Here is a 14,861-nt window from a genome sequence, read left to right as displayed (position 1 = left end):
TCTTTTTAAATTTATTTTTTCACTTTTATTTTTTTGGTTTTTATGTTTCTTAAGCATTTTTCATTCCCATGGTAGGAAATGTGTCATTTCACAATAATTTACAATGTGTGTCTATCAGTTATTACATCAGGGTTCTTAATATTGTCACCTCAATATTAAGGCAGAAAAGCTCTGTGATGTTTTTTTTACTTACTTTTTCTTTCATTTTTTCAATTTTCTTTACAGAGCTGCGCCGCTGATGTCTCTCCTCCAGTCTTATATGAAAGACTGGATCACCAGATCTTCCAATTTGCTTTTCTTCTTGTTTCTCAGCCTCTTTCAGCTTGCTCTCGGCACTGATGCTCTCTGCATGATACATATGGTATGTTTTCATCACCTGTGAAAATGTGACCCAAATTGTTACAAGGTGCCTGTCTGTAACTCCGAGAGTGAATGGAAGCCATTATGTGAGGAATATGTTAAAAATATCACCTTCCAACTGGCAGGGAGGGAGCCAGATTGTTAGTCAAATAGATGAATTATGGACTATTGCTTCTACGTACAGCAAAGAGAAATATGCAAATTCACCTGCCAGGAAGAGGCACTTAGGGGACAGGCTTTGATGAAAAAATGATTTACAGAGTCTTATGCATGCTTTCAGTGCACTTGAAAAGTTCCCTTAAGCTTAAAAGTGTTCTCTGAAATCTCTGCATTATTAATCTGCAGAATAAACCATTACTCATGGATAAATTTTACCCCAGTTTTAGAATTCTAAAAAACTCCAACAAATTAGTACAAATCTTACTAAAGACTTTTTTTTTTTTGCATAAAGTCTACTGGTCAAAATACAAATGTAAATATTAAGGTTCATACAGAGCTTCAGTTTAAAAAAATTGTTTTTGACTACAAAGTAATACTTTATGTTCAATGTAGAAAACATATGATTTAAAAAGGAAAAAAATTTTTGGTACAACCATTTGGTCTTTTTCTTATGAAAACACACACACACACACACACACACACACACTCTTCATTTGAAAATGACACATATTTCTCCTTTTAAAAAGTTTGTACCATACTGTATTAAATCTCCTATATCTTTTTTTCACTTCATATATCAGAACACTTTTCTGTATCACTGAATATTCTTCTAAAATATAATTTTAAGAGCTGTATAATATTTCTTTATATGACTAGGACACGACTGATTTCCTATTGTGGAACATCTTAGGATAGTTCAACTTTTAGCTTTATAAAAGAAGCTGTGCTGAAACCCTTTTTTTTTTTTTTTTTTTTTTGTGCTGAAACCCTTAATACATATATCCTATCTTATTTCTTCTCTTAGAAATGATACACATTTGAGCTATATTTTAATATATTTAGGAATATGCAGAAATAAAATTTTGTAATGTATCCTTTCCATGTATGCTGTAAACTTATATAAAGAATGATCAATTTAAAAATTAAAAAAATTTAAATCCTTAAACACTTTGATTATTTGTCACAAATATTTATGCACAAAATTATCATATTTCGTATGGTACATTTTCAGAACTGCAGAGTTAGATAATCTGCACATTTTTGAGGTTTTTGACACATATTGCCAATTTAACACTCTGCAATTTTGAAAAAAAGAAAACGATCTATACGATTTCCCAAGCATTTAAAAAACATAGATGTTATTTTAATAAATATTTTTCAAATAATAAATAAGTGTATTTACTCATAATATTTATATCTATATATAATCCCCGTATTCTTATATACAGAGTAATAGTCACAGATTTTAAACATTTTTTTAAAATTTTTATTTATTTATGATAGTCACAGAGAGAGAGAGAGAGAGGCAGAGACATAGGCAGAGGGAGAAGCAGGCTCCATGCACCGGGAGCCCGATGGGGGATTCGATCCTGGGTTTCCAGAATCGCGCCCTGGGCCAAAGGCAGGCGCCAAACCGCTGCGCCACCCAGGGATCCCTAGTCACAGATTTTAAAAGATTTTCCCTGAAAATCACAGTTTTCCAACATAATTTCAATCTGCTTTTATAAGCAGTCAGACACCTGGGCCAATTCTAAAACTTGCTTATTTTAAGCACAATTCTACTGCTTAAAAGAGACAACACAGGAAAGGTATGACTCAAAATGCATATCAGGGAATTTACTGGAACTTAGCACCCAATCGTCAGTGGTGGCACTTTCTCATAAGTCATGTCAAATTTGGGCAGCCTGGGTGGCTCAGCGGTTTAGTGCTGCCTTCAGCCCAGGGCCTGATTCTGGAGACCAGGGATCGTGTCCCACTTCAGGCCTGCTTCTCCCTCTGTCTCTGTTGCTCTCTCTTTCTGTCGCTCATGAATAAATAAATAAAGTAAAAAAAAAATTATGTCAAATTCTCATCCACATAAAAATTTATTTCATTTGTAAATAACCCATAAATTATTCAGAGCCAGTTTTAGGACTAAAATGTAGTTGTTAAGAGATTTAATGTAACAGTTTGAAATAAGGACCTTGATTTTTTTCCATTTCAAAAGATGAGTTTGAAAATAGTTTGGGAACTGGAAGTATCACTGAAATATATTTATTTAGGATGAAGCATAGAAAATTGCTGTTTTGGTAGGTTACGTAAAAGGTAGAAAGTCAGCACTTTCTTGAGAATGGTTCAACTAACTACACATTTTCAAGGTGACTATTTGCAGGGTAAAACATGGGGTTAATGAAGAGCCTTTACTTATTTTCACAAAATCTGATGATGTCTTTCCTTAAGAATGTAAGCTAGCACATCACATTAAAGGCACTGCTGAATAAGAACAAAGTAAGGGCAAAACTGCAAAGTCGTGGCAGCTTTTTCTGGGCTGTGTGTAATTGCAAAGTTATCTGTTTTTAGTAATTATCAAACCTGTCCAGGAGAAGTTTGGTTGGCTACTGCAGTTTAAAAGAAAAATAAAATAGCAGTAAGAAGCAGCTGGGCAGCTGGGGAATGAAAGGGGAGTCACCCTACAGCTGGGCAAACAGAAGGTCAATGAATCTACTACACACCTTGCATTTTTAGGCTTGGCTCTGTTTGTACACTCTGCCTGAAGCAAACCCACATACCATTTGGGTCTTGGTTCCAGTTACATCTTTAAAGAGAGAGTGGAAAAAAAAACAAAACAAAACAACCCAAAACCACAACCCAATAAATCTCTCTCTCTCAGCTGTATTCTTCTTGCTAAAAGCCAGTAAAGAAGAAATGAGAAAATGTGACTCCCACCACAGAAAGATGAAAAGGCATCCCAGATAGCCCTGAGTATCTGAGAATTCTTTTCTTTTAAATACATCCTAAAGAAAAGACTTGAACTCTTGCTTTATTTAGATGCTGAGGGCCTGTGTAAGCAAGCAATTTGCACAATCTAAGCCTTATGTACTGAGGATACTGAGCTGGCTGCCAGCATGGTATTTCTTATGGACTAGCCTGGGTTAAAAAGAAAACATTCTTGACCTCATACTAGCAAGAAAAGAGTGTGAATATCCCATCATAATGTGGTTCAGCACAAAAGCTGAGGTTTTTCTACCCAGTTCAATGGTAATTTCCAGAAGGAAATTTCTTTGTTCAGTTTTCCAATGCGACTTAGGGTTTCCACTATTTTCTAAAACGTTAACAATGACAATGAATGAATTTTAAAAGTTGAGGAGAAAAACACTAAAAGCTTTTTGAGAACTCTAATTGCAGATAATGAATGCAAGTACAAACTACATTATTTAAAATGTAAGCTGTTGACAGAAGTTAAATGTGTTTTGTATTTAAAATAAAATAACAGACAGTTTTCTCTTTTTCAAGGAAGGAGAAGAACATTTTTATTTTTTAAAGGTGCATTTTGAATACATACGACAAAGAAAGTAACAGCTTCTCCATCAGCCTAATGCAAACACAAGCATTTGCATACCAAATGACAGGATAGGCATATATCCATTTAAATATGCTCCAATAACATATTTTCCTATTTGAATTCTTCTCTACTAAAACCTCATGCATAATTCCCCATTGAACACACTCAATTTATCTTTCCCACTCCATCTTTTCTTAACTGCAGGATATAGTCAAATAGATTTCTCTGCAATTGTGAAATCCAGTGCAAAACTTCTGCACAGAAACTGTTAATATTTTTTCCTTACTAACAGACTCATCTAATGTATCTGATACTACTCTTGTATTTTAAATCAAAATAATTAAAATATCTATAGTAAATTTTAATATTTAGTGTCATAAAACCATTATGTATCTGAAAACTGTCACGTTTGGAAATCAGTGTATTAATCAGTGTACTGATTTTACTTTCTGACTACTGGCACAGAAGTTAGAAGGTGTGTTTCTAAGAATGGATCTACCAGTTACCAGGTGTGGGGAATTTATTTTACACTTTTGCTCACCTTATAAGGTCACTGTGGTCACTCAATTGTGCATATCTAGGTGTGTGGTGTGTGTGCACGTAATAAACTTCACTGAGTACTTGCAATGTGTATTGTGTGTGTATATATGTATATAATGTACATCATTAATATAATTTAAGCTGATTATGTATATGTATAATATGTATATAATCAGCTTTAAAAGCATTACATAATGCTTGTTATAATGCCAGACACCATTTGAAGTACTTTACAAATAATAGCTTTTTTAGTCCCTCTAAAAACTCTTCTAAGGTACATACCTTTATTCTTTCTATTGTACAGATGAGACAAGAAAGGCCTGGAGAGGTTAACAAACTTGCCTAAGGTCACACAGTGCTAACTGCAGGATAATGGTTGGAGCCCTGGCAGTATGGTTCCACACTGGGTGTTCTAGACTGCTAGGCTATAACCTTTGGAACCTCTGAAGCACTATACAAAAGGAAGGCCTCTTTACCTGGGGGATATAGCTATTCCTGGTTATGTTTAGGAACAGAAGAAAAGAAAGGCTGAAAGATAATTTTTTATTCACTCACCATTTGCCTGATGTCTACCAACCATAAGGCAATGATGGGTGTAAAACTAAAGACTTGGTTTCCTACTTCTAAGAGTTTAAATTGTTGAAGATTAAAAAATGAGCCTTGGAAATTCTAATGGATACAGATAAGGGAGAGCACACTCAAGCTGGAAGAACAGTACAAGCAAAGGTATGTGGGTAAGGGGAACATACAGGGATGGCGGGCATGTGTAGACTATGACTTTGAGAAGGGGCTCTAGGGCAGGGCTTGGAAAGTGGATCGTTGGGTAATTGAGCAGCAGGATGACTGCAGACATTGTCATGGCCCAGATCAGGGGAGCCCTGAAATATCAACCAAAAAAAATTTTTTTTTACAATGTATCCTATAGGGATTCATGAATCCACAGAGGTGTGAATGGTATGGTCAAAGCAGCATCTTAGCAGTAATCTGGTGAAGATATGCAGGAGGGTCTGGGGTATGAAGCAACCTGATGCAGCATAAAACAAGAGGGTATGGAAAGAAAGAGAACCCAGGGTGATCATCACAGGGCCTTTCTCCTGTTCTTACTCTGACCTTTCCATTGACTTAACGTCTCCCTCCACCATGGGGTGCAACACCCTCCCAGTCTGGTCCTAACATGGGCCCAAATAGCACTTTGTGCACTCTTCTAAACTAATCACTTAACACTACCTCCTCAGAATGCGTGCTTTCCTGCCTCTGTGGTCCTCGCCCAAGCCAGTCCTGCTGCCTGTGATTCCTCTCCCAGCATTGTGTCCTAACATTTTGACATCCTCCAAGGCGAGCTCAGATTTCACCTCCTGCTAAATGTTCCCTGGTTCTCCAACCAGAGCTATCTTGATCTTCCAACTGCCAAGACCTTCTCATTGACAGCACTTCAGACTCCCTGCCATGTGTCATAGATATCTGCGTATGATCCAGTATCATGGATTGTCCTTAAATTCAGCTAGGGCACCAACAGAGTCTTGCACACCTTTGGATTCTTGATCTTGCTTTTATTTTATTTTATTTTATTTTATTTTATTTTATTTTATTTTATTTTATTTTACTTACTTACTTATTCATGAGAGATACACGGAGAGGGGCAGAGACACAGGCAGAGGGAGAAGCAGGCTCCCTGTGGGGAGTCCGATGTGGGACTCGATCCCGGGACCCCAGGATCACGCCCTGAGCTAAAGGCAGACACTCAACTGCTGAGCCACCCAGGCGTCCCTTGATATTGCCTTTTTAGGGTGGGAGTAAAATGGGCATTTGGTGAGCAACAAATGAAGGGCAGGAAGGCATTTTACAGTCAGGTTGTCCATTCGTATATTTATTTAACAATTATTTACTAAATACCTAGTATGCACCTGACATTCTTCTTCTCCGTCCCCATCATTCGAAATGGCATTGTCAATTAAATACCTGGGGGTGGACGTATGAGATGATAAATAGCTCTAAATCATCATGAGATACAGTGAGAGTTGGAGTTCATGGCCCCTGAGAAAAGAAAGGTGTGGTGGTGAGGCTGAGAGGAAATGAAAAGCAGTAATGTTGGTGACAATATTTCCTAATTCCATACAGCGCCTGCTGGGTTAGTGACTCCATTAATCACTGAAAGCTCTTCTGAGAAACCACATTTTTGGGGTTTCCTTAACTGTCCGCATCCTAAGATAAGGGTCGCTTTTCTACCATCAGGACATGAGAAGGCTCTAATTGTAACTAGGTTTCTGCAAGTGCCAGACTAGGAAAACCACCAAGTCAGGGCCAAGGCCTTGGGAGCCCATTCCTGTTGTTTCCCAGCAAGTTCTTGGGTTCCCCAGGAAAGCAGGACCCTTGGGCTACCATACGCTAAGCCCCAGGGGCTGTGCTGCAAGGAACCTGGCCCTTCCCGGGGCTGGTCAGCCTCAGGTTATGGAATCTGCTTGGCCAAGCTGTGTCCCTGGGGCACAGCTTGTTTTAGATAGGGGCAGTGGCAGGAAGTACCCTCCAGAGAACACTCATTAACACTCCAGGCCATGATCCTCCCATCTGCAACCTCGAGCCTTCTTGCTCTTTAGAATACTGAGCTAACCCTGGTGATGAAGTTTCTAGAGCTTTGAGTTTCTATGCTACGGCTTACTAGCCAGCAAGCTTCTTAACCTTTCTGGGCCCTATCTCCTCTGAGGTAAAATTAACATTTGATGACAGAATGCATGGAAACACATAATGGAATATTACTCAACCATCGGAAAGGACAAATTTGCTACCATTTACTTTGACGTGGATGGAACTGGAGGGTATTATGCTGAGTGAAGTAAGTCCAATGGAGAAGGACAATCATCATATGGTTTCATTCATTTGGGGAATATAGGAAATAGTGAGAGGGACTATAAGGGAAAAGAGGGAAACTGACTGAGGAAAAATTAGAGAGGGAGACAAGCCATGAGAGACTCCTAACTCTGGGAAACAAAAGGTTGCAGAAGGGGAAGTGGGCCGGGGATGGGGTAACTGGGTGACAGGCACTAACGGGGGCACCTGATGGGATGAGCACTGGCTGTTATACTATATGTTGGCAAATTGAATTTAAGAAAAATTAAAAAAAAAAAAAAAAAGAAGAAGCACAAAACAGAGTGGATAGTTTTGATTCTTGACAGTTTTTAAGATCTGACATAGAAGTAAGTGTGTGGGCTCCGGGGCCAGATTACTTGGCTTCATATTGAGGCTCCAAGCTAAGAGGTATTGGCCATTGTCTCTGAAAGGCAAGGCAGACCACATGGAGGCCTTCCCTGCTCTTTCATGTTGAGACCTAGGCCAGCCAAAACCTCTTAAAAACGAATATATCAGGAAGGAATGTCCAGGTGGTCTGTGTACACACTTACGTATTCATAAAACACACAGTGTGAATTCATACTTTGAAAACAGGCCTCTAGCGTGTCTGTAACGTACGCTCCACAATTAGCACCCTTTTCAAGGGTGCTGACAGTTACTGTGAAATTGAGTGGGCATTAGCCCAGGTTTCATAAAGCAATGTATATTGATCTGCATTTATTAATCCTCTGAAGAGCTACTGAGTATCATAAGCCAGGCACTGTGCTAGGCTTTCAGACCAGAGATGACAGACACAATCCTTACTCAGTGGGAAGACAAAAGCAAGCCTACTCTTAGAGTAAGACAAACCCGAGGTAGGGAGGGCAAAGTTGTGACTTCAGGGTAGGCTGAATGGATAGTAGTGGGAGAAAGATTCCTTCTTTTTAATCAGTTTACATTTAAGTCTGGGAGCTCACTTAAGGAGAAAAGTGGAGGGGGTGGGTGCATATTTTATTTATATCAAGAATGTAAAAATGGGGGCACCTGGCTGGCTCAGTTGGTAGAGCATGCTACTTGATCTTGGAGTTGTGAGTTTGAGCTCCATATTGGGCATACAGTTTACTTAAAAAAAGAAAAAAAGGGGGGGGGGGGCAGCCTGGGTGGCTCAGCGATTTAGCCCTGTCTTCCACCCAGGGGGTGATCCTGGAGACCCGAGATTGAGTCCCATGTCAGATTCCCTGCATGGAGCCTGCTTCTCCCTCTGCCTGTGTCTCTGCCTCTCTCTCTCTCTCTCTCTGTGTGTGTCTCTCATGAATAAATAAATAATATCTTAAAAAAAAAAAAAAAGAATGTAAAGACAAAAGAGAAGCCAATCCTCTACATTACTACTACTAGTCAATACCTACAATGGATCCATCTGTTTTCACCCCAACCTTTACCTCCCACTTAAGGCCTATGAGTGACACTTGTCACTGTTGTTTATTATCATTTGTGGCATTAGGGCTGGAAGTACTGAGTGGTCTGTAGGACAGACATAGTGATGAACTCTCATAAGTCCATCTTCTCTTCCTAGGCTGATATGGCTCTCTGTAGGTCAATGAAAGCAGAATTTACAAAATTCCATTATATTTGAAAAATAACATAAGAAGAACTCACTTTGAGAGAGAGTATAATGGCGGTTGAGCTTAGATTCACAGGGTAGACTGCTTGGGTTCAAATCCTATTTCTGGACTTAACTCACTGTATGATCTTGGGGAAGCAACTTAACCTTTCTGTGCCTCAATTAATAAAGGCACAATTCTGTGCCTCACTATAAAACCAGCATAGCATTCCTAGTCACTGCATGCCAGCGTAGTTAGAAGGATTAAAGTTGTCCACACATGTAACGGACACAAAAAGTCTGACATAATAAGTATACAGTAAATGTCAGTTATTGATGTTTGAAAAAAAGGTTAAAGAACATTTTTTAAAGATTTATTTTATGGAGAGTAAGAGAGAGAGAGAAAAAACACATGTGCTACAAGGGGATGGGGTAGAGGAAGAGGGAGAAAGAGAGACTCTCAAGCAGACTCCCCACTGAGCATGGAGCCTGACATGGGGCTCTGTCCCAGGACCCTGAGATCATGACCCGAATAGAAACCAAAAGTCAGACGTTTAACTGACTGAACCACCCAGACACCCCATATTACAACACATTTTAAAAATAGGTAATGATTTCTCTATGACTGGAAAGATTATCATCTTTTTTTTTTAAATTATTTATTGGGGTGCCTGGGTGGCTCAGTCACTTAAGCACTGCCTTTGGCTCAGGTAAAAGAAATAAACATTTTTATTCATTTGAGAGAGAGAGAGAGAGAGAGCGTGCGTGCACAAGCAGGGACAGAGGGAAAGAGAAGCCGACCCCCGGCTGAGCAAGAAGCCAGAAGTGGGGCTCAATCCCAGGACCCCGAGGTCATGACCTGAGTTGAAGGCAGATGCTTAACCTGCTGAGTCATGCAGGTGCCCTTTAAGATTTTATTTTTAAGTAATCTCTACACCCAACATGGGGCTTAAATTTACAACCCCAAGATCAAGAGTCTCATGCTCTACCAACTGAGCCCGCCAGGCAGCCCAAGATTATCACGTCCCCTTTAGGGAAGGAAATGGGCAATATTTCCATTTATATGTATGTTGAGAATTTTAGCAAAGCTCTTTAGAATGAGCAAATCAATCAAGGTGAACAATTAAATAGCACGAGATGCCTTTATAGCTAGTTTATCAAGGAACATTTGAGGTATGTTGTGGCTCCACTGAAATGAAATCAGTACAACAGTCTGAATTTATCATCAAATTATATTTATAATTCAAACAAATGCTTTGAACAAAAGGCATTGTCTGGGACTCTGGACTCTGCTAAGGGACTGCCAACCAACCAAAAGACAGGGAAGGAGAAATGCAGAGAATAAACACAAAGGAAAATAGAGAAGACATACATGCAAAGGGAGGAAATACGGCTAAAGAAAATTTAAAAATAATTATATTTAGTGTACCGTTAAAGATTTTGTTTCAGGAGTAATTATAAAGAGCACTATTTCAATGGAAAGAGCTTAGGTCTACGAAATCCAATAAACCTGGATTTTGATCTTCACTCTGCTGCAAAACAACTCTGTAACCTCAGCTTTTCTGACCCTGGGTGCGAGTCTTATCTATTAGAGATGACAACATGAGGTCTCCCGACATAACCAAAATTAGGGGAACAATCAAACTGTGCCTCTCAAACACCTTGAAAATTGCGGAATGAAAGAAAATGTGCGAACTAGAGGCCAAATCATAGAAGGAAAAAATTGATCATGTAACTAGAAGTCTTCTTTCTAAAAGGATTTTAATATACCCCGCTAAAAGGAAAATAGTTGATGAAGCTCAGAGGAAATAATACAGGATGGCATTTAGCAGTCTATAGGAAAATAAAATACAAGCCATTGTTAATATTTAGTATTTTTGTTTTTTGTTGGAAATGGACTGTTTTCTTCTTCAGCTTCAAGAGCCGGTGTTAGGGGAAGGGGCGTTCATGTCTTAGATATCCAAGGGTGTGAGCCTTTAATCCATCGCGCCCCACCCAGGTGACCTGGTGGCAAAACTACTCATATGCCTGCTAGCCCACAGCTTTCTCACCTGTAAAGGGGGCGGCTAGACCACACGATCCCTCAGGTTTTCTCCAACTCTAAAATTCTGTGGGTTCATGATTTCAGATACTCATCTCGCAACCACTAAATACCGTAAGAATTCATGATTTGAGTGTGTGTGCATGTAAAATACTTCTCGGTGGCTAAAGGGATTGATTTTTTTTCAGTGTCAGAGTAAATGGCAGATACATTTTAACCACAAGGAAAAGCCAGTATAACAAATTGTACTAATTACTGCCTTCTGCTTCTGTTGACTTGAGGCAGCAAGTAGTACAGCGTGTTACGCTGAGAATAGAAGATTCCTCCTCCAATCCTCCATGGGCTCTGAGGCCATAACTCATCTGCCTCGTTGCACAGAAAATACCTAGAAATGAACGATGCCTAGATAGTCTAACACACTGTTATACTGATGAACCTTATTCCAGGATATCTATCACTCTAGTGACTTTAATTAGCTCCCAAGCTAATTAGTGATCAATCATCAAGTGCTCATCAAGGAGAACCCCAGAACTCTTTAGTGGGTGTGGGGGTGATATACAGATTTGCCACATGTTTTTTTTTTTTTTTTCTTTAATTGTAATATTTAGGTTAAAGCCGGGCATTAGGGGATCCCTGGGTGGCTCAGCGGTTTGGCACCTGCCTTTGGCCCAGGGTGCGATCCTGGAGTCCCGGGATCGAGTCCCACGTTGGGCTCCTGGCATGGAGCCTGCTTCTCCCTCCTCCTGTGTCTCTGCCTCTCTCTCTCACTCTCTCTCTCTATCATAAATAAATAAATAAATCTTTAAAAAAATAAAAAAATAAAGCCGGGCATTAGTCATCGTTTTCAAAATGCTAAACTTGATAATTTTAAAGTGGTAATATAAATTACAATTAGTTTCCCAAGATTTTGCTACTTTAATAAAAATTTTTCATAAAAAATGACTAATTTATCCTAAAGAAGATAAATTATTTTATACCTCATTAAAAAGAGTGTTTCTATTTGTAGTTAGAGTGACCTGTATTTATTAATCTTAATCTGTCCCAGCTCTATTTGCAACAGTCACTAGAGGCAGTTTCTAATTTAAGTCTTTGAGTCATAGGGATTGTTGGTTTTGTTTATGAACTCTTGATGAACATTCACATTCAGCAAACATTTCTGGAGCCCCCTACTATGTACCACAGATAGGCCTTGTCCTATGTGATTCCATTACATTCTGTTACTAGAAATCCAATTACATTTTATTCTTTATTGATTGATACCAGTTCATTAGTGCCTAAGAGTAATTTTTCATCAGAGCAATTAATGTGGCATAAAATCTGCCCACTTCACAATTATCAGAGTTTTCTAATATGAAATAAATGCCACTTTATCCAAGAAATTCTGATTTTGTGAAGGATATTTTCCTTCCTTGTCTCTCAAGTGCTTCATGTGTAGTGGGGGTAAAGAGAGGGTTTAAGGGCAGAGGATTTTTTTAAAAGTCCAACATACTACTCCCTTTATTTTTATATCAATGATTTGCTGATACTCTGGCAATTCAAGCACATGGAGTTCCCTGCACAGGCAACGTGGTTTCACACATCTGTGCTTTCCCTCAGGTACTGTTTTTTGGAATACCCTTTCTACCCTCTCTTTATCACTAAAATCAGGCCTCACGATCTCCAGGAGGCTCCCAGGTGACTCTGGGCTCTGCACAGAGCTGTGGAGACCTGTCTCTATCTAGTCCAGCATCTAACACCATGTATGGAAGTATCTCACTAGACTAGCTCATTGGTGATAGGGTATGCCTGTCATCGATGCATTTCCAGGACCCGTATATTTGATGAAAGGCCCTTCCCAGCCACTCTGTGTGTAGTACTTGGATGCAATAGAGATGATGCTGTCACAACTCTACAGCAGAGGCGACAAGGCTTTTAGTGCTTTCCATTAACTGACTTAGAGACAGGGACTAGACCGAGATTTGGGACAAATGCCGAATAACTAAATTCTATAAATCCTAGAACATTACAGATCATAGGCCTCCTCCACTTACTTGCTGGGCAACCATTCTCTGAGGAAGGAGAACACAGTCTCAAAGGACAGCCGGTTCCATTTCTCACCGGCTCTAATGGTTCAACTCAGGCACCAGACAACCTGGGTTTAAATCTATGTTTTGCCTTTTAGAAGGTTTCCCCATCTCTCATTGGAAGTAAGAACAGTACCTGTAGGCTGTTGTGGAGAGAGAATGAATGAATGAATACATGTCAAGCCCTTGCAGTTGGAACTGACACACATTGAGTGCTTAATGGATGCCGTTACCACACGAAACACCCTTCTATCACACCCTTTAAGCCCACAAAGGCCTCAGCCCCACCGACGCTGACTTGTCTATTTTCACACCTGAGAGGCTGAGAGCAGAGGGACGGTCTTTGTTTTATGCATCAAAGGAACAGAGCTGCAGAGAGACTTAATCCTTGCCCAACAAGTCAACAGAGAAAGTCAGTGTAGAGAAGGTCATTCAGCAAGCCCTTGTTTCAAAAGGCATTTTCAGACAGTCCTCAGAGCACTGAAATACAAGTTTAATCTACTAAAAAACAATACCCAAGGGCTGGCACCTGGAATACGTACTAACCAGGGCCACCCTGATCACAGTGGCAGCAGTGGCAAAGGGAAAGTTCAGAGTAGTTGGCAATATGGAGGGGGAAAGCGTATGTAAAATGGAAAAGCCAAAGAATTTACTAGACTTTCAAGGTCTCCCACAATATTAAACACTTAATTCTTTTCGGGAGACTGTTTCACATGTCTTCAACATCGAAAGAGGACACTGGCTGCCTCCATTTTGACCTCAGACTTGCTACCTGGGTTCTTTCCAGCTAGCCTCTGGGCTCACCTGGAAGACCCTGAGGGCAGAGCACTCCCTGGTGGGAAGCAATAATCCCTTCAAGAGAGAAGGGCTGTCCTGAGCCAGCGAGACCCCACCTGTTGACAGACTCCAAGACAGTGATGGATGATTGGACCTTCACTGCCCACCCGCACCGACCCACCTATACCTTTGCCCCACATTTTCCTTGTATAAACCTGGAAGTCTTTTTGCCACTTCAGAGAAGCTACTGACTGTGTTCCTGGTGTTGGGGACTCACTGACATAAATCCCTTTCTTGTTTTACCACCACTCATTTCTCTGCCTTTGGATTGTGTCAGCAGCAGGTGGCTGACCTGGGTCTGCTTGGGACCCCTGGAACCAGGTGCTCTTGCACTCCTGTGTGCCAGCTACGGCATTACATGTGTGTATTAGATATTTAAGTTATAAGGTTTAGTACATGAAATATTTAAACTGAGGACACAGGCTACTTGGAATCATAAAATGAAGGCCCTAGCACGCTTAGAATTGCAGCATCAACTAAAATGGAAAGACCAGTGGAGGATCCTTCTTTCAATGGAAATGGTTTGGAATTTGACACCATACCCTGTGCTTTAAATCTAGTATTTCTCATTCCATTTATTTAACAAAAAAAGGGGAGGGGGTTGGAGGAGGAACAAAGAAAGGAGGTGAAAGGCCTTAATCTGTGCAAAGAAGCCTTTGAGTTTTCAACTGCTTTTGATGAGATGTCTAACCATTTTTTGCTGCCCTATGTTGATGATGATTTCATTTTGGTATTCTCTCGAAATCCTTCAACTCCTGACTTGTCCTTTCTCTCTAGATACGGGTCCAGAAGGAAATTCTATGAATATGCCTCATGTTCTTCCTAATTGTGTGTAGTGGCTCACATAGCTCCTCTGCCTCCAAAACCTTCCAGGCCCCCTCTTCACCTCTCTCATTACTGAAACACTGTCCATTTTTATACCTTTTCCTCTGAATTTTTCTCAGTCCTCAATGTGTCTCAAATCCTCTTTGGGTCTCCAAACGCTCTGCCTAAACTTCTGCTGGTACATAATGGTCTACACCTTAGGTTATAATCAGCAATAAAAAAGAAATTACAGTGTGTCCGTCCTCTGAGACTTCCTAGTTGTGTGACCCTTGGCAAGGTATCCAGCTCTCT

The 14,861-nt window shown here is 40.0% G+C and overlaps 1 protein-coding gene across 2 annotated transcripts in view; it reads right to left on the bottom strand.

The window, feature by feature from the left end:
* Positions 1 to 14,861, bottom strand: part of SRGAP1 (SLIT-ROBO Rho GTPase activating protein 1) — a 270,658-nt gene that overhangs the window by 84,043 nt on the left and 171,754 nt on the right. For both annotated transcript variants that reach the window (XM_038549883.1, XM_038549884.1), the window contains exon 5: positions 194 to 376. In XM_038549883.1, coding sequence (XP_038405811.1) covers positions 194 to 376 — 183 coding nt within the window. The remainder of the gene's footprint in view (positions 1 to 193; positions 377 to 14,861) is intronic.

The sequence above is a fragment of the Canis lupus genome, chromosome 10, assembly GCF_011100685.1.
Source record: "Canis lupus familiaris isolate Mischka breed German Shepherd chromosome 10, alternate assembly UU_Cfam_GSD_1.0, whole genome shotgun sequence".
Taxonomy (NCBI): domain Eukaryota; kingdom Metazoa; phylum Chordata; class Mammalia; order Carnivora; family Canidae; genus Canis; species Canis lupus.
The sequence above is the reverse complement of the archived record's forward strand: the minus strand, read 5'-3'. Positions and strand labels throughout refer to the sequence as shown.